At 40.3% G+C, this 20,691-nt stretch overlaps 1 protein-coding gene and 1 non-coding gene across 2 annotated transcripts; both read right to left on the bottom strand.

The window, feature by feature from the left end:
- Positions 1 to 604: 604 nt before the first annotated feature.
- On the bottom strand, positions 605 to 2,062 carry LOC107281542 (uncharacterized). Its single transcript, XR_001547385.3, has 2 exons — positions 1,687 to 2,062; positions 605 to 1,416 (listed from the first exon to the last, which is right to left on the bottom strand). It is a non-coding gene; the product is annotated as an uncharacterized protein (transcript).
- Positions 2,063 to 5,925: 3,863 nt separating this feature from the next.
- Positions 5,926 to 7,555, bottom strand: LOC4344361 (nicotianamine synthase 3-like). The gene has a single exon (NM_001422870.1). It carries the CDS (start codon positions 7,462 to 7,464, stop codon positions 6,433 to 6,435), a length of 1,032 nt encoding a protein of 343 aa, NP_001409799.1. The 5' UTR covers positions 7,465 to 7,555; the 3' UTR covers positions 5,926 to 6,432.
- Positions 7,556 to 20,691: the final 13,136 nt, after the last annotated feature.

Genomic DNA, 20,691 nt, shown 5'->3' with positions numbered 1-20,691 from the left:
TGCAAAAAATGTAGAAAAAACACAAGATGAGAGTTGAGAGATGAAGGATTTTTGCTAAGAGGTTGAAGCTAATGTTAGAATTCTCTAAAATTCCTATGTTTTGAGCCAATCCAAAGAAATTTCATAGGATTTGTTATAGCTATTCTTGTGATCCAAATAATCACGTAGGAAAATTTTTCATAGGACATGAATTCCTCTAAAATTCCTTAAAAATCCTTTGTTGCAAAAGAAACCTCTTGGTTTTACCAAATTTTGGTAATGTAATAACTAAACATACTTTTCCATTGTCACCATACTAAAATTTAGTATTTCTAAAAGTTTCTTCTCATAAAAAAAGAATTTGAAAAGGTGGTAAACCAAACACATCCAATACTTTCAAATTTTGGCAATGCCCATATGTGTCAAACTATAGTAATATCAAATTTTGATAAGATTAATTTTGGCAACAAACTAAACCAGCCATAGAGTAACTATACTTACAGATCAAGTACATTACCAAGGATATTACCAATATCGATCAAGTATTGTCTGCGCATCTTCAAATTACCAATAGTAGGTGTTGTCGTATGATGAACACTTTTGCTGAAAGGTAGGCTCACTCGAGTTTTATGAAAAATAGGATTATAAAGTATATTAGTTAATTAAGTAATATTGGATCCCTATTACATATCCCGTATAGTCTATTTATAGTTTCACTGTCCTAGATTTACAATTCTAGGTTTTTTTTATGCCAATGAATTTACATGACCGCCTTTATAACAGGGAGGTTTAAAGGGAAAAAAGTACACCGAAGGTCTCTCAACTTGTCATCAAGTTACAAAAACATCCTCAATCCGCAAAATCAGATATCCGGCGTCTCTTAACTAATCAAAACCGGTTACAAGAGGTCCTTCGGTGGTTTTAATCTCGGTTTTGTCCGACGTGGCGGCTAAGTCAGCGTGGGACCTACGTGGGGCCCACATATCAGGTGTACACGTCACCTTCTCTCTCTCCCCTTTCTCTTTCTCTGTTTCTCCTTCCTTCCTCTCGATCTATGCTCTCGTAGGGTGCGCGCGGCCGGCGACGGCGGCTCCCAGGGTGGCGCGAGATTCCCCCAGGCGGCGCGCGGGCTCGGGGCTGCGCGATCTCGCCGGCCTCCCCGTCCCCCTCGTGCGGGCCGCCTGATGTTCCCCTCGAGCTGCGCCATCTCGATCTGGTCCATCTCTTCTTCCTCGCTGGTGTCGCCGTCCTCCTCCTCGTCGTCCGGGCTACGCCGCCGTCGCGCGTTCCGTCCGGCATTGCAACACAGTCGAATAGCTGAAGAATTACAAAGCGACAATGGATGAATGATGAATCCCTTCAAAGGACTCCATGCCATGGCCGTTGTTCACCGCGGCCACCACAGGGGTCACCGCCCTCAAATGTCCACCCAGAAAGCTGCCATGGAAAATTAAACATAAGGCAGCGAAGTCATACACAGACATGAATACGGCGTGACACGCAGGAACTGAACAAAGGTAACTATGGCACGGGCACACTAGCAAGCACACACTTGCTGTGGTACACAATCACATCCATTGATGTGGCTAAGACCAGAAGCAACACGAACACTAATACGAAGTGTGAGCAAGTACGCACGCGAGCTCGGAGTAGAGGCATCAAACGCTAACTACTCGATCGCTACAGATTGGGGTTGAGTAGACTCACCATCGGAGGGGTTGGTGAACCCTGGTACGGAGGCGAACGCGGCGCACAGCACCACCGCGGCGAGGAGGAGGCGAGGCAGCGCTGCCGCCGCCATTCCGATGCCTCCGCAGCTCAGCCCCCCCTCCCCCCCCCCCAAAAAAAAAAAAATCCAGCGCCGATCGCCACGAAATCCAGACCAAATCGAGCGATCCGCGCCCGAAATCACCGACGACGCCAACCGGAACGCTCTCGAACCTTCCCAAAAACACCCTGCGTGCGCGCTTGCTCCCGACGCCGCCGCTCGAAATCCCCCCCCCCCCCCCCCCCCCCAAATCCGTGCGGATCGGACCGAGCAATCCGCCCGCACGCGGCCGCCGCCGGCATCCCCATGCCCTGCGAGAGGAAGGAAGGAGAAACAGAGAAAGAGAAAAGGGAAAGAGAGAGGCCGAGAGGGTGACATGGACACCTGACATGTGGGCCCTACGTGGATCCCACGCTGACTCAGCCGCAACATCGGATAAAACCGGGTCAAAACCACCAAAGGACCTCTGGTGACCGTTTTTAATTAGTTAAGTGATGACCTCTGGTGACCGTTTTTAATTAGTTAAGTGATGACGGATATTTTTTAACTCGATGACAAATTGAGGGACCTTCGGTGTACTTTTTCCGTAAAGGGACAACAGTGCTCTTTTGGCCCATATGGACCGGCACATGGGCCCTAGAGACCCTCTCCTGGGCTGCTTACTGGGCCTTCCTGAACTAGACCAATTACCGCCCATCCGGCTTGGCCACCGGATTGAGGAGCACAGCAAAGCAAGTGTCACGAGACCAGAGTTGCTGTTGCTGATTGTTCTGCATGTTATCTACCACAACTACGTTTCTACTTCCTCCGTTTTACAATGTAAGTTATTTTAGTATTTCTCATATTCTTTTCGAACGAAAATTTTATATGAAAGCTTTTCTAGGAGCACAACCGCAGTAAATAGTGATCCCCTAGTATGATACGAGTAGTACTGTATATCGACATTGGCACGTGCTTACATGTATCTTCACTGTATCGATTAACAATAATTAACGACGATATTAATTAATTACTTGTATTAAAATTCGCTCTTCTACTCTACTCGACTCTCGACTCGACTGATCGACTCGATCCACCACACTCGAAACAATTAAATTCAGAAACTCGAACAAGTATAATACCTAGCCATTCTCTCACACAATATCTGCATCTTGCAAACCTGTAATTACTAGTGATTAATTCAAGCTAAAACCAAAATTACAAGGAGCACATATATTCAGCTGGGGTAACAACAATTAACAGCAGAACGTCGTCTCTAATCCCTTCTTTTCTTAAGCGAAAACTATGCAGATCCCAAGTGATTAATCAAGAGAGAGAGAGAGAGAGAGATCATGATCGATGAATTTAGGAGGATCTGTGGTGTAGTGTTCTTCAGATCGGGCTGTGATGAATTCACTGCTCTCGCTTACATTGATTCTTGGTTAATTGGGTGGATCGGAATTCAGAAAGCATAATCCATGGCAGCGTCGAGCAAGCTACCGCCTTGGCCACGGTGGTCGACGTCGGCGATCGAACAGCCATGACTCGATCTCGATGGCGGAGAGCTGTGTCTCCGGCGGATGGCGGTGATAGGCGCGACGGACGCCGGGGCTTCCGAATTTGATGGGCAGTTCAGGGAGCAAATGCGACGCCTCCGGGGTTCGGTAAATTAAACTCCAACCCCGAAAAAAGGCCGATCCATACAGATGGGCTACATACGACCCAACCGAAGTCAGGTGAACTCTTCAGAAAAAAGTCCACTTGGGCTCCGTCTAGTATACCGTGGATTTGATTAATATCCTTCAAATGCACAAACCTGATACAACAACTCCTCCAATTATTAAAACTGGTTAAAAAATAACTTCGAGAGTAATTAAAAAAAACTAGAATATTAGGGAAGGACCTAATATCAAATAATTAGGAGGGGTGAGGCTTTGAACCCAGGTTGTCTAGCCCACCACCTTGTGGAGCTAGCCGAAAGACCCCTGGGCATTTCTCACTTCAAGAGTAATTTAATGGTGGTTTTCACTGATGTGGTGCCCATGTGAAATATTGACCTGGTCTTTATACTACATAGCACTTATGTGGAATTACAATCAGCAAGATAAATAAATAAAAATTAGACCCACATATCATTGCACTTTTTTTAAAACAAGATTGAAATAATCCGTGTAACCCACATGTCAGTCATGACATGGCGCCTATATGTCATCCTCTCTCTCCCTCTCTTATTCCTCCTATTATTCTTATTATATCCTCCTCCTCCTTCCTCTTCCCTCTTCGGCCCTTCCTCCCCTAGCTAGAAGGCTCCTCTCATCCCTCATCCCTCTTTTGCATAGCAGTGACATGCGAGCGCTCCCCTCGCCCCTCCCTCCCCCCTCCAACCCCAAGACGCAACAGGTTAGAAGTCGTGTAAACCAGAAATGAATTAACGGCTTGCTCTTGTCATAGGCCATCTCATAAGTTGTGGGTTTTCTCTAAGGTTTCTGACGAGGTAGGTTTTTGGGGGAAGAGGGGAGTTGGGATTGCGGAGGGAGAGGCTGCCAAAATCACTTTGCTCTGTGGCTTCACTAAGAGGCGGGCAAACCCGGGAGGGGCCACTGCAGGGAGTATGGGTGGCTGCCTTGGAGCTGGGAGCTATCTTTAGCAATCAAGGAAGCTTGACAGCCACCCCGCATGCTGAGTGGGAAAGAGAAGGCTGCGGTATAAGTTGACATGTGGGTTTTACAGTTTTTTTTTCTTGTCACTTACACGTGGGATCTATGTTTGTTCTTAATTTTTCTATTGATTGAACTGCCAAGCCAGCTAATACCTCTATTAAAATTGCTGAAAAAGTCATTTTACACAATCTTAATAGCTGATGGGTTCGATATATTTGATTTTATAGTTAAGGGATACGAATGAGATCCGATCAATATTAAAGGCAGTCAAACTGTAACACTTTAACGCACCAACCCTGACTTCCCGGAAGTGCTCATTAGGTCGAGAACTGAAAAATTTGTACTCCCTCCACTTCACAATGTAAGTCATTCTAACATTTCCTACATTCATATTAATGTTAATGAATCTAGACATATATATCTATATAGATTCATTAACATCAATATGAATGTGGAAAATGCTAGAATAACTTACATTGTGAAACGGAGGGAGTACTACTGTGTGTTCTGATTCATCTGACAGCCCAAAACCAATGGATTCGACCCCTTTTGTCTCCCTCCATTCCCTCCCCCTCCCCCAAAAAAAAGTTACCTAGGAGAGGATGTGACATTTTCTAGGACACAATCTCGACAAATGACTGTCCATGTTTAGATTCGTTGTACTGGGATAGGTTTTATTTTCTCCTAGGTTAATTTATTTTAGAACGGAGATATTAATGGAAAGGCATGTATCGAGTAACCCTAGCAGTTACAGGCACACATTTCGAGCGATCAAATCAAATCATTTTGGCCTGGTGGATGCTGCTCCAATCATTTAGGCTTGTCGACTAGTATCTGGCTGCTTAATTTATATGGTTCCTTTGCATGAAAGAAAATTCGTAGGATTTGTGGAGGATTTAAATTCTTAGAAATTTCTTTTCTACGAAGCCATTTAAACATGAGAAATAGGATGTCCAGATTCATATGAAGTAACCTCCATTTCCCCTAAATTCTAATGGAAAATAAGCCTATATATTCTCATCCTTATGTTTTTTTTACTCTCTTCATTCAAAAATACTACTATAAGATATAATTAACCACCCTTAATCTAATGACAAAAAACCATACTCCTTTCGTCTCTAAATATAAGGGATTTTAATTGGATGTGACACATCCTAGTACAACGAATCTGAACAATCTTCATATCTAGATTCGTTGTAATAGAATACATCATATCCAACTAAAATTTCTTATATTTATGGACGGAGGGAGTATATTATTGTCCCCTCGTTTAGATCACTTTAAGAAATGGTACAATGTATGCATCATTGCATATAAATATCCAATAGATAGATCATGAGAGTGAAGGATTCAAAAATAATAATTTAATGAAGAGAATATGCTAGTCAATTGAATATATGCATGCATGTCTTGTATTATAAAATATCTGAAAAATAGTTCTACAATGTCTACAGTGTCTTGGATTTTGGAACGGAGAGAGTACTTTGTTTTTTTAAGAAGTAGCGGATCGTTACGATGGAATTCATGATCACATGCAAATTAACTATAAACATGACTGCATCATAATTATAATTGCTCCTCGATCAATTAATCGATCTCCTTTTTAAGCCCCGGAGATCGATCGAGACAGTATGCGTACGTACACATCAGATTATATACAGGTAACTTAATTATGCTGCAACAGAAAATTAACCACTTACACTCATAAATACGCAACAGAGACAATGGTTGATTGTAATAAGCTACTAGTACAGTAATCAAGCAGTAACACTCAATAGCGACATATATTCTCTCTCTCTCTCATCAGTCTCATCATGGGAAAAAAAGATAGCGACGCAATATGGCATGCATTCATGCATGACTGCAGTTAATTACCAACGAGATTATTAAATACTACTATTAGATTTGTTTTACTGGTAGATAATTATGGTATATATGTTTTCTTCTTAATTAATGCATGGTAAATGATTAATCGATAGTAACTGAGGTGATTTATCAGGTGAGCTGGTGAGGTAGCAAGCGATGGAAGCAGTCATCGATGCCTGCCTACGAGGAGGGCAGCTTCTCCATGGCGGACATGTCCTCCATCTTCTGGTGCGCCCTCGCCTCCATCTCGCAGCGCTGGCATGGACGGCTCACCACGGCGCCATGGCCGTGCGCGTGCGCGTCTCCTCCCTCCAACGCCGGCGCCGCCACGGGCGGCTTGCGCGCGATGATGACGGAGTTGATCACCTCGCCCTCCGGGTGGTGCACGGCGAGCACGTCGAAGCCGCCGCGGCGGATCTCCTCCGGGTCCACCACGGGGTACAGGAATCCCCGGGCGCCGTGCGCGCTCCGCACCACCAGGGCGGCGCCGGGCGCCATGTGCTTCCCGAGGTGCTCCACCATGCGCGCCTTCTCCTCGGCGGCCATACCCACCAGCGCCGCCAGGAACACGACGTCGTAGGCGGCGAGGTCGGTGGTGACGTGGGCGACGTCGGAGGTGTGGAAGGCCATGCGCGCGGACAGGTCGCGGTCGGCGCGGACGAGGCGGCTGGCGCGGCGGTTGGCGTCGGCGCAGATGTCGTAGTTGTGGAAGGAGGCGGCGGGGAGGTGGCGGGCGGCGAGGACGAGGGAGCTGAGCGGGAGCGGGCCGGAGCCGAGGAAGGCGAGGCGGGAGGGCGGCGGGGCGGCGGGGAGGTGGCGGGCGAGGAGGGCGTACTCGAGCTGGGCGAGCTGGATGTAGTTGTTGAAGTAGGGGAAGAGGGCGAGGTGGTCGAGCGGGTTGTCGTGGGCGGCGAGGACGTCGGAGTAGTGCGCCTCGAGGTGGCCCTCGGCGTCGGCGCAGAGGCGGATGAGGCGGCCGCGCATGTCCTGCGCCTCCGCCCCCAGCTGCTCCACGTCCACGCTGCTGGGCGGGATGCAGGTCATCACCAGCTCCGTGAACAGCGCGTTCACCTCCGGCGACGGGCTCAGCGACGGCAGCTTGCCGATGGCCGCCGCCAGCCCGGTGATCTTCTCAACCAACTTCTCGATCACCTCCTCCTCCTCCGGCTGCTCCTCCTTCGCCATGGTCACCGCCTCCACTTCCACCGTCATACTCTCTCTCTCGATCGATTAGCTCCAACTGGTGATCAGTCGAACACTCGATCGAGCTGCTTTGCTTGATTATACTTTTGGATTGGAGTGCAATGGTGAGCCGCGGGGGCGCCATTATTTATAGCATAGGACGGTTTGGATGGGTGGCCCACGTGTCAGCGGGTACCTATCTCTAAGCTGCCCCTATATCTAACTTTTTGTTTTGAGATATAGCATCTATCTATCTACGGAGTACCTACGATTTTTTTTAAAAAAAATTATTTTAGTTTTTAATTTTAAAAACATATCTTTTCAAAACTTATTTTTAAATCAGTATCTTTTTGACCAAACCAATCAAGAAGGCGTGACGAAACAATATTATCACGTGGGTCTAAATGACGTGACAACGTTATTTAGTCATGTGTAACTAGCTAGCGTAACCACACCAATATAGCTGGCATGGTAGGACAAAACTATCATTGCCGCTGCAGGTGACGTAATGTGTTATTTTGTCACGCCAAATAAGCTGGCATAACAAAAAGGTTCATATTTTAAAAATGAATTTTACAAAGATTTATTTTTAAAATTTAAAATTTAAAAAATAATAAAAGTTATCTATCTACACCTATCTATCTATCAATCTATCAGTTAGTCTTGATCACTTCACCGATCACTACTTGGACTTTTTGTTATTATATTATTTTAAGTTAAAATAGTGGGTATTTGCAGATTATATATTAGTAGAGTAGACAAATTAATTACTACACAACGTATGCAAATGAGGAGGCTAGAGCTAGATACGACAGCCAATAGATAGCTAGCGCATTACGATATACTATATGATATGGTTCGGTTGACTTTAATTTGTTGGGGCAAACATATATATAGATATTGTCTTCAATATATATATAATGCACATATTTAACTATATTTCTCTTTAACTTTATATTTAGAAAATATTAAAAGTATAAAAGCATGATATTATTAGGACTTTTCGATACCCTACGCTGTAGTTACCAAACACCAACAGTGTCACAACGTATAAGTAGTGGGCTGCTGCAGCCGAATATATCCATGCTATCCTATCAGCCACATTATTTCTTTATTGATAAATCTACTGATGTTGGAGCTGCTTTATTGGGGTGCGATGAAGCTTGGCAACGATAACACGTTGCAGTTGTCGAGAAAGGTTGGTGTTAGCTGTGTACAAGTAGTAGTGCTCAAGTGGCTTGGGCTGATGTTTAAAGTGGACAGTCGGTGTCTTGCTTGTTTTCTACGATGCCTTTGGCAACGATGATGTGATAACTGTGGAGTCGAAACTGTTGTGTCGCTAGGCGACAAGCTCGGCAACGATAGCACTTGCCTCATGAAGTCGAAGCCTTTGTGTCGCTTACAACAAGCTCTTTATCGATGGCTGTTTTGGGCTTTGCTATTTTTTCTTTTTTCATGGTGTTGGTAGCTTAGGTTAGAGTGTTGTGGTTTTCGCCCAATTTTTCCTAATTAACAGTGTATTGGAAGGTTTGGTCTCGTTTTCTCCTTGAAATGAGGCACCTTCTTCTTTATATAAAACGTCGGCAACAGCATGACCATTCGAAAAAAAAGATAAATCTACTAATGTTGATTCCACATATCAAATATCAATGTTTCCATTACGATTCCAAGATTTTATTTGTATACTCTAACTAACATGCAGCCTTTTTGAGAGTAGAAGAGGCTATATATATGTGGAAGCGACTCTGGCTCGGCGCCCAATGAGAGGAGGTTAAAATCGGGCGTTGATGTCAGCATAACGTCAGCGCTCGATTTACGTGCAAAACTATTTTAAACTAACTTTTCTCTTAAATTACTTATCCAAATCATGATCCGATTGCACCTTTAAATTCGTTGCAATTAAATCTTCAAAATAAGACCACAAATGGATATATTCCGACGAAATTTTTTTTTAGCTTATTATTGAATTATTTTTAAATGTTGCACGATGTTCCACCAGGTATATCGGAATTGTTTCAACTAAGTGGATCGAAAATGTTTCATTCATTTAAATCAGGTGTTGTTTCACCTTATATAAAAACAATGTTTCAGCAAATAGCGAAAGAATGTTTCAGTTCACTGCAACATTAGATATATACATAGTAAAACTTTGTGAGTACGCTAGGTGAAATATTTTTGGTGGAATAAAAAATAAAACGAATTCCCTTAATAGAGGATTTCCAAAATATATTGGTGATTTGTTGCAATAGAATATTTCAGTTCACTGCAACATTAGATCTATCCATAGTGAAATATTGTGAGTGCACTAGATGAAACATTTTTTTTGGAATAAAAAAATAAACCAAATTTCTTAATAGAGGGTTTCCAAAATATATAAGTGATTTGTTGCAATGGAATATATGGTGAAGATATATGTTGAGATCAGAAAGAGACACCGTGCGTTAGGGAAGAGGGAGTGCCCGATCCGTCTCCTTCCGCGCCGGTCACCCGGCGTTGAGCATTTCCGTATATACTATGTTGCATCGTAGATAGATCGATCGAGCTGGCCACGCGTCACCTACGTCCGTGCACGCACAAGCCACACGCTCGCACGCGTACATGTACCTGTGCCTTAAACAATGCAATACCTACCTTCACTTTCTTAATCTCTCTTTTTCTTTTTTTTTTGTCCATTGACATCATTGCATCGAAATCGATACATCAAGAAGACAGATATAATATTTGTTGACATCTCACAAAAAAAACACCTGATCCCAGCTTTGTTCGTCAGTGAGCCTATTCATGTAGTACTACTTAATTAATATGTATTGTTAGCTTAAAACTATTCTTCGGGCCACGTTAGCGCATTAAAATTAATACACATCTAGTGTATATAATACTAATAAAATATACTCTATCCGTTTCAAAATATTTGACACCGTTGACTTTTTAAGTACGTGTTTGACCATTTATCTTATTCAAAAATTTTAAGTAATTATTTATTCTTTTCGTATCATTTGATTCATTGTTAAATATACTTTCATGTACACATATAGTTTTACATATTTAATAAATATTTTTAATAAGACGAACGATCAAACACGTGCTAAAAAGTCAACGGTGTCAAATATTTTGAAACAGATGTAGTAGTATCTACCATCCTATCCCAAGTTGATCGAGATGCCACCCGCCCCAGTCCTAGTGATTTTAATTGTTATAAGTAGTATTCTATCTTGTACAATATCATATATATCTTATCTCAATAGATGACGAAATCAATTAATTTTTTTCCTAACTAGTTAATTAACATTCCGATTTATTAATTTGTTAAGTAGAAAAGAACAGCTTACATAGAGTATATATATTATATATGTAGGGTAAAAGTTCCCGTACTTACGATTGCGATGTACTCTCTCCATCCTTTTTATATTATGTTGGTTTTCAAAAATAGACTAACCAACACCAAACAAAAGAGAGAGAGGATTTTTCTTTTTAAAAAAAACACGGTACAAACGTAGGTACTCACAACACGCGCACCTTATGAACATACACGTACATCCTATCCCTACCTCCGGAAGATTGGGCCGACATATTTTGAGATTTACCACGCGCGCCTCATTGTGGACAGATACATCGTCTACCATTTTAAGAATAATTAGCTAAAAATACGAGTATCCGTGTGAAGTCTAGAACTTAAACACGGCGAGCTAGTTTCACAACAAAAAAATCTGACGAGTCTAGTATTTATTATATATGCCATTGACAATTGAGAGGATTATCTCTGAAAGGGACCCCAAAATTTCAGCTACAGGCCGGTGGTCGTAGGTAATGCAATGACAACTATCCAACGCTAATTATGATGCCTGTGTATATAATGTAATGTACGTATTTCATACATGATGACGTAAGTACTATATATCCTAGTTAATATTTATTTCAATTCATACTCGTTTCTTTTCCGTCCACATGTCCTTCTTTACTTGGTGAAATTAAGAAATTACAATACTAGTTCAAAGTCTAAAGGGAATGGTGCAATGCCTTTGTTTTATGCAGTTTAATTAGGCAGGACGAATATTACATGTTCTGATGTTCACAAACACACCACTTAAATTTTGCAGATACATGCTTTCTTTATTAACTATCCAAATTTTAGGTCCCACATAGTAGGTCCATATGCAGTCTATTTCGGCCTAGTTTAGTTCCAAACTTTTTCTTCAAACTTCGAATTTTTTCATCACATCAAAACTTTCCTACACACATAAACTTTCAACTTTTCCGTCATATCGTATCAATTTCAACCAAAATTTCAATTTTGACGTGAACTAGACACACCCTAACCATGAACCATAAGTTTTTGGGAAAAATAATTAACTGTGTAACAGCCTAGACATATGAAAATGTGGATCATTTCAATTTATCCCTTACGGAACACTTCTGCCACCCTCGAAGAGATATAACTTACCTCCTCATAATACATAAACAGATTTGCTAATAATGTGTCGACGTGTTTTTCTATTAAAAACAATCGATTTTTTGTACGTGTGCATCTATGAAAAAAATTTGAAAATATACTTTTTTTTCATATTTTGTGATTATATACATGCATGAGATTAATTTGTAAAAATATACCCAATCCGCAGAACGAATGCGCGGGAGCGAGGACGACCCGCAGAATGGGGATGTGGGAGCGAAACCAAGCCGGTACCACGGATCCGGGATGCGGGACCGAGCCGGTCCCGCAGGCCAGGGAAGTGCTACCGCGCCGGTCCCGCAAGACGGGTTAGCAGCAACGTGGTTTTTTTGGGTTTTTTTGGGCGATGCCTGGAGCTGGCGCGCTCCCGCATAATGGATGCGCGGGACCATGCGTCATTTCCCAAACAGCGAACACATCTCCGTACGGAAAACGGAGCAGTCCATTAGCACGTGATTAATCAATTATTAGATTTTTTTTTCAAAAATGGATCAATATGATTTTTTAAGCATCTTTCATATAGAAACTTTTTTTGTAAAAAATACACCGTTTAGCACTTTGAAAAGCGTGCGCGGAAAAAGAAGGAGATGAGTTGGAAAAAATTGGGGGAATAACACAGTGGACCATAGGGTCGGCGCGGTCCCACGCCGCCGTTCTACGGTACCGCCGCGCGGCTGAGGACGCCATCGCTCCCGCGCATCGGTACTGCGGTACCGATTCGGTCGCACATCCCGGTTCCGCGTGACCGGCTCGGGTTCCGCTCCCGCATCCCCAGCCTGCGGTTTGCCCTCGATCCCGCACAACCGTTCCGCGGACTAGGTATATTTTTGCAAGTTAATCTCAGACATGTATATAAATGTAAAATATGAAAAAACAAAGTATATTTTCAAATTTGGTTCGTGCATCTATTGCCTTAGTCCAACTTCTTCATACCTACTATATTAATAGAAAATATTTTAGATTCTCTCTAATCAACTGTTCCTCGATGTACTTTCATATTGTAAAATAGCCTTTCTACGTAATATAATGTGGTTTTATGCTAAGCAATATCTAAAATACATGTTAATCATGCAAAGACATCTACATGGATGAGTTTTGCAGTTAGTTTGTTACAAATTAATAATAACAGCATACATAATAAGTCATATTCATCCATAGTAGCAAATCACGTACGGCCGGTGATTAGCTAGTATCTTAGTATGACATTAGACAAATTCCTTATATATTGACACTGAAATGTTACCCAATCCCTTGTTTATCACTAATCGGCATATATAGTCATCTATTTTGGAGCTTCAAAAATCCATTATTGCTGCATGGAAAATTGCTAACATTATTTTTTTTTCAAAAAATCTATTGTAACATAAAATAGCAATAAATTAAACTCAAAAGTTCAAAACAGACAAAGTTTTGTAGTTGGCCCAACTCAAACTCTCTATGTTACCGACTCACGTGTCTTCCATGTGACTAGGGCGTCATGTCTATTAAATTCCCACATGAAAATTCCAAAACTATCATTTGGTGACACAGAGAAAAAACATAGGAACTTTCGGTCATAGGAAGAACAAAACATAATGTCAAACATCATGCTTATTTTCCTCTAAAATTCTGATGGATTGACCTAAAGGAATTTGATATGGTTAAATCCTTTGTTCCAAAGGGCCGTATATGAAAAACTTCCCGTGTGAGAGTCCTATTGAAACGTGGGATTTTAAAAGTATCGGAATAGAAAAAAACACATGACTGAAATGTTATGCATTGATGAATTCTACATGAATTCAAAATGCAGGAATTTAAAAGATGATGTGTTTGGACGTCTCATAGGAAAATATCAGATGAATTTGATAGCTTTCTAGAAAGAGAAAAGAGAGATGAAGAGAGAAGGCGTGTTGTACTTCTCAAAGACAAAAAAAAAAGAGGTTTGAGCTCATGAGAAAATTTCATCTGGAATTGAACTATTGGAAAGCAATCCAAAGGAATTTATCAACTTTTAATCCTATGTTTCAAACAGCAATTTAGGAAAAATTCCTAAGGATTTGAATCCTTAAAAAATTCTTATGAGAATACTTCAATCCAAAGGAGCCATGATGCAAATCCTTCAAAGTTCGTTCTCTTTTGCTTTGTTAGATACTTGCGTGCATTCTCGTGCACTATATAATAGACAACAGTAATCTAATCTTCTCACGCAACTAGGTACATATATCTTTATTTTACGAAACAATTGGATGAGCATATTGGTCATAGCTTACGCCACTTATTGGCACCTCCCGACTCCCGTGCACCGTATAATAGATCACGCAACCAAGTACACATCTTTATTTTACATATAAACAACTGAATGAGCATATTGGGCAGCTTATGGCTATTACTGGCACCATCTTGTTTTCTTTATAAAAACAATACGTCACACAAATGCGTGAATCCCACGCAACTGCTAAGGGAACTGACCAATATAATATATTATAATATAGTCAATTTTTGTCTATATGTTTCACGTAACAATGACTGTAATGTGAGCTTACAAAAGGTAGGCCCACATTATCGGTGACTGTTGCCACCCATACAGGCATATTTCATGCCTCATCACTTGTTAACTAATTATATCCATGATTTGTAAAGTGGCAAACTGCCATGTTCATGTAAGAATCTGAAGGACTGCCATAAGCAACTTTCTTTGTGTGCCATTGCCACCACGATTGTAGGGATAACATGAGCAACTTTGTTATGAATCCATAGTGTCGTCATCCATCGGGAACAGATACAGCTAGCTAGCTAGCTAGGGATATGGTGTCACCAGTGTAGATACAACAGTAGGGCATGCACTTTTTCTTGCAATATAGAGTCCGTTGCCGCGTACTCCTACTCTCTTCACCCTTCGAGGTGTGCCATTAATATTTTGTTAGTGATGAATGGTTGCTTATACATCACCACCTATATACTATTTGTCTGCATGATCGATCTTCTTTCATTTGCTGGTGAAAAACAAAATCCAGCAACTCGGATACTTGTATTGTTACTAGGTATTTTCATTAAAAAAAAGATCTACTTGTTTGCTAGTACTAGTTGCTACCGAAACATGTTAGGGAGCATTGCTCGACTAGAAAAAGCAGAGAATCCTGTGGAGGTTGATAGAAATACAGTATGTACTGTAGGAAAATTATTGTGAATATATTCAGTATGTGCAGCACAACTATATATAAACGCTATGCTGTTAGAGATATTAACACACAGTAACAATTATAACGTAATGACACTATGATGACATGAGAATCTCTCTTGTTGCCGACAAGACTATTAAAGTGGTATTAACCCTTTAGCATGCATGTCTAACCAATAGAATGACCACAACCACCCTACACTTCAAAAGAGTGGTCAGCAATACGATGCAATGTCAGCTACGCCCTCGTCCCCTAAATGTTTGACGCAGTTGACTTCTTTAAATATGTTTAACCGTTCGTTTAATTCAAAAAATTTTATGAAATATGTAAAACTATATATATACATAAAATTATATTTAACAATGAATCAAATGATAGGAAAAGAATTAATAATTACTTAAATTTTTTTGAATAAGACGAATAGTCAAACATATTTAAAAAAGTCAACGGCGTCAAACATTTAGGGATGGAGGGAGTATTTTATTTAGTAATAGTACTATGCAAAACTTTTTTTGCTACCTATCATAGTGCAAGTAAAGTGAGAAAAGATTTGATGTTGCGGTGAAAAGTTCACTTGACTATAAATAATGTGCATGGTTTACTTGTCACAATTAATATATTTGTTTTCTCACATCTGTTAATTAAGAACCACTGTGCTGACCTCACAAAAAAAATACTTAGATAGTAGTATGAGATATCTTCAGATTTGCATGAACAGATGAATGGTGGCACACTTGCCAGCAGTTGCCAATGCCACCTGAAAGGATTGAATGGAGTGTGGTCATGCTAAAAGGGTTGGGATTGCTGGTGGTCTACACCTACAGTGAGACGTTGGACTTTGGAAATGGTATACCGTATCGTGTTCGTTTAGTATCTGACTGTTGTTAGGCACCACCTAATTCAGCAATATCACATTCTTTTCTTCTGATTCTTAAACCTAATTCAGCATTGTCGCATTCTTTTCTTCTGATTCTTAAACATAAACACTCCCTCCAGTTAAATTTATTTGATGTTGCGTAGTTAAATACTTTTGACTAGCAGGAGTAGTTTTCTTTCTACCACACCGAGGAGAAGTGGAGAACTAATCATTTTTCAGTTTCACCCCAAAAAAATTGTGGTCTGAGTATCCAAATTTCAGGAAATGCCAACGGACTATGGACAGCAAAGAAGGAATAGAATAGTTGATGAGAGTCAGAGAGATCATCAGGATAGAACGAAAGCAACTGATCGAAGGCAACCAGCAACACTACCCTGTGAGGCTACAATTGGTTATAACCAAAAACGATCTCATATTGACCACAATAGGAAATCAAATCGCACCAAATCAACTGCCTTTTCAGGAAAAACGCGACAGCTTGAGTAAAATTTGCCTGCCTTGGAGCTTTCTGTCCAACACCTAGTATCAATTTTATCATTGAGTTGCTTTCTCATTCTTGCTCGCTGCTGCGTTTCCGATCTTCTCATCACCTCTTCCTTTTTTTTCCCCCAAAACACGGTACAGATGACCTTTTTTTTTTCTATATAAACACACACACACATATACTTATGAACACCTCTAAGAGTCTGGTCCATTATATCTTGATATTAGTGATGTCATTTCTTTCTTATGAACTCACACATATACACCTTATCCCATTAGTTTTTTTTTTGAAAGAATAGTATTTTTGAGAGTTTGGACCAACATATTTTAAGATTGATAGTCATTTTTTTTCTACGAATGCACACATGCACATCATTACCACATGAGTATCTTGTTGAGATTGGACCCAACATGTTTTGAGATTAACGAAGCTATTTTTTATATGATTATATGAATATACACACGCACACCCTATGATGAATTCATTGTTTCGTCACTGCAGGTGTTTTGATGTCGATAGTCAACAGGTACATCACATGCCTATCATTTAAAAATAATTAGCTATGAATATAAGTATCGGTGTTAAATCTAAGACTGCAATCAGGTTCAAGCCCTCTGTCACTTCGACACTACTTATGGGGCAGCTACAACCTCCGGCGATCATTCCAGTTGTAGAGTACAAAGCTTTCTACCAGCGGTGCTTCTGGCGTCTTTGGAACCATCAGCATGATGTGGTCTTCAGAGGGGAAGCCCCGTCAATCCAACGACTCCTACGCCGTTAAGCTGAAGATGCAACGTTATGGGCGGAACGAATAAACGATAAAGAACGCCCTGTAGTTACACGGTGGAAATGCTGCTTCTTCTCTGCTCTCTCCCTAATGTATGCTTAATCTTTGTTATCACCCTGTAACTTCCACTTTATCTATCTAAATGAAAATTCAGGTGGAAAAACTCTCCCGTGAACATTTAAAAAAATAACCTATGACTGCAGTCACCCCCTCCTCTCCTTTTGCTTGCAACTATCTCGGATAACGAGATCCATTGAAACTTTTTGAGCGTTTTCGAGAAGAAAAAAAAAAGAGAGAACCATTGAAACTGCGAGTGGATGGATTGGCTTGCTTGGTGGCCTTTGGAAATCATCGGAGGGCACCAAAAGAAGACAAAAGTGTTGTACAAGATGAAGCGTGTAAAGTGTCCACAAGAAAACCAATCATTTTTGGACTGCTTGACTTCGCACAAGAAAAAAAAGAAGGAAATTGCAACGATGGATGAGCCATCCATTTTGATTTCCACTTGACTTCGTCTCAGCCGTTCGCTTGCAACCTGACTGACATAATGCCATGCAAGGAGCTAGCTTTCAATGAAAAGATCCAAACGACGATAAATATTCTGTGCTGATCTGATCCGCTTGCTGTAGCTTTCGGTGATCAACAAGGAGCGCATTGTATTGATCGACATCTAAATCTCAGATGGGAGATGGATTTTAATTCAAATTAAATATGGAAGTTTTCTTCCGTAAATACAGAAAATGGCTTGTGTATCATTGCATTAAGGAGAAGGAAAATGCAAAGGCTTTTAAGGAGACCAAAAGAAGATAAATATGTAGAGAGTTTATCATAATTGTTTAGATGTCATGCAATGTGTCCTTAATTTGAAAGAGTTTCAAGCATTATGTTCTCTTGGCAGTATGATTATTGGAGTGTGGCGTACTGTGATGGAACCTGAATATAAGTGTGGTGGCTACTGCTCAGTTATTATCCTGATAGAAAGGAAGAAATCTCCACTCACCAAGTTGCAAGAAGGATTTATTGGATTCTTGAACAAATGCCGAGAGGCTTGTGGCCTCCACACGACACACGTCTTGTAAAGTTGTAAAGATTACCAGACACATAATGCTTCCAACTGACGCAACGAAATTCAGACCATTTTGACTTCTCCTGCTAAAACTGATGAGGTTAGTACAAAGGTCTAGAAATGTGTGCTTGAAAACGAACTGCATTTGTACTACGAGCTACTACTCCCTCAATCCTAAAATATAAGGGATTTTGGATGGATATAACCTATCTACAGCAGCAGAAACAGTGCAGCCTGCAGGTGATCACTTTGATCCTGTCCATGTAGAATATTACTAAAGAAATCTGCTCCCTCCGTTTTAAAATATAAACATTTTTAGCCTAGTAAACATTTTTAACTTTAACTATTAATAAAAAAATAAAAAAGATTAATCATATAAAATTGATGTTACTAGATTTATTATTAATCAAACTATCATATTATATAACTCTTTTTATTTAAAACATCTTACTTTTATAGATATTGTTGATCAAAGTAGTATCTTGGAGACCGTATCAAAGTTCAAAAATGCTTATATTTTGGGACGGAGGGAGTTGTATACAACGCTCATAGTTTGTTTTTCTTTCATCTATTACCTGAGTTGTCTGGCCATTCTCATAGGTTGTATTTAGTTCATGAAATTGGGGAGAAGTTTGGGGAAAGTTGTTAGTTTGGAAAAAAAAAGTAAGTTGGGAGTTTATGTGTGTACGAAAGTTTTGGATGTGATGTGATGGAAAGTTGGAAGTTTGGGAGAAGTTTGGTGTGAACTAAAGAGGGCCATAATCGAGTTATTGTTAGCTAGTACTAGTAGTTTTCTAAGGCTGTATTCGGGAGTGAGGGTACCACGTAAAACGGAGTAGCGTTTAACATGTGATTAATTAAGTATTAGCTAATTTTTTTTAAAAAATGGATTAATATGGTTTTTTAAGCAACTTTCGTATAGATACTTTTTTTAAAAAAACACACCGTTTAGTAGTTTGAAAAACGTGCGCGCGAAAAACGTGGGGAGAGGTTGGGAAATTCCTATACCGAACACAGCCTAAGAGCAAGTATTATAGTGAGCTATAAGCATACTATAGACTTATGTGGAGGAGAGAGATAACAAAAAAAATCAAGAGTGTTGGCTCTCATATAAGAGCTAGCTTCATACAAGCTCTAAGACAAATATATTAAATGTATAAGTGAGGCCATTCCCAACCCAAGACACTAGGCATAGTTTCTATAAACTCTACATCATCAAGAAACTAGTACTAGACAATACTCTTCCAATACAAATACCACTATTACATACTTAAATTTAATGCTACTTATCACATATGATGTTTTGGATGTTGTGTAGAAACCATGTCTCATGCAAGACATGGTTTCCTCCTCTTTCCTCATTTATTCACTTGCCACATCATTTTTCATCCTAGGTGGCAGCTTATTTAATGCTATGGACACCATCCTAGTCATTGGGTTGAAAATGGCTTGAGAGATAGAGAGAGGAGAAAAAGATTGTAGCCAACCTTATAGCTAATTTATTATATATGTTGGCTTTAAGATGAGTTAATAGTGGGTAGTGAGCTCTACTATTATCCTTGCTGTAAGTCCCCAGGACCCCAGCCCAGCAGTAGTATTGCTGGAATTGGACAGAGTTGACTATTCAAATCCTCTTAGATTTCTTCAGTGGTAACTGCAACAGAGCACAAGGTTAGGAGCTTCATAGAAATCTAAGCAAACAATTGGAAATTAATACTCCCTCCGTCCCACAATATAAGGGATTTTGAGTTTTTGCTTACAACGTTTGACCACTCGTCTTATTCAAATTTTTTTTTGCAAATATAAAAAATAAAAAGTTATGCTTAAAGTATTGTAGATAATAAAGTAAGTCACAAATAAAATAAATAATAATTTCAAAAAAAATTGAATAAGACGAGTGGTTAAACGTTATAAGTAAAAACTCAAAATCCCTTGTATTATAGGACGGAGGGAGTAGAGATCATCGACGCATTTGATCACTTTATACACATGTAATTTTTGTCTTTTTAGACAAGGAAGTATTGTTCTAAGGATTGACACTAGCTTTAATTTGGTGTATTTGACTTAACCATGCTGTCTTCTTCTACTAACTGTTGCTGTCCAAATCATATCCCAGTGAGTGCACAGTATGGAGATGAACTAAAAATGAGGGCGATGGTGATATCTAAGATGATCTTGTTTGGACCTTGAGCGTCGCCTAATCAAAGAGGCAGCCAAAGAAAGAAAAACAGGAACTTATTTGGCAAACATCATCCAAATAAACTCACATGATACAGCAGTTACCTTGTTTGTATGTCTGTATCATTTACAGATGACAGGGACCAACCATATGTATAACTATTCTTGCTTTGTGGTGTTATTAACAGTGCAACAGATACAATGCCATGCAATTTCCAAAGAAAATAGAGTGAGGAAAACAGAACGGCGAATAAGAA

This window comes from Oryza sativa, chromosome 7 (assembly GCF_034140825.1).
Source record: "Oryza sativa Japonica Group chromosome 7, ASM3414082v1".
In the NCBI taxonomy this organism is placed as follows: domain Eukaryota; kingdom Viridiplantae; phylum Streptophyta; class Magnoliopsida; order Poales; family Poaceae; genus Oryza; species Oryza sativa.
This window is presented reverse-complemented; position numbering and strand designations above follow the sequence as displayed.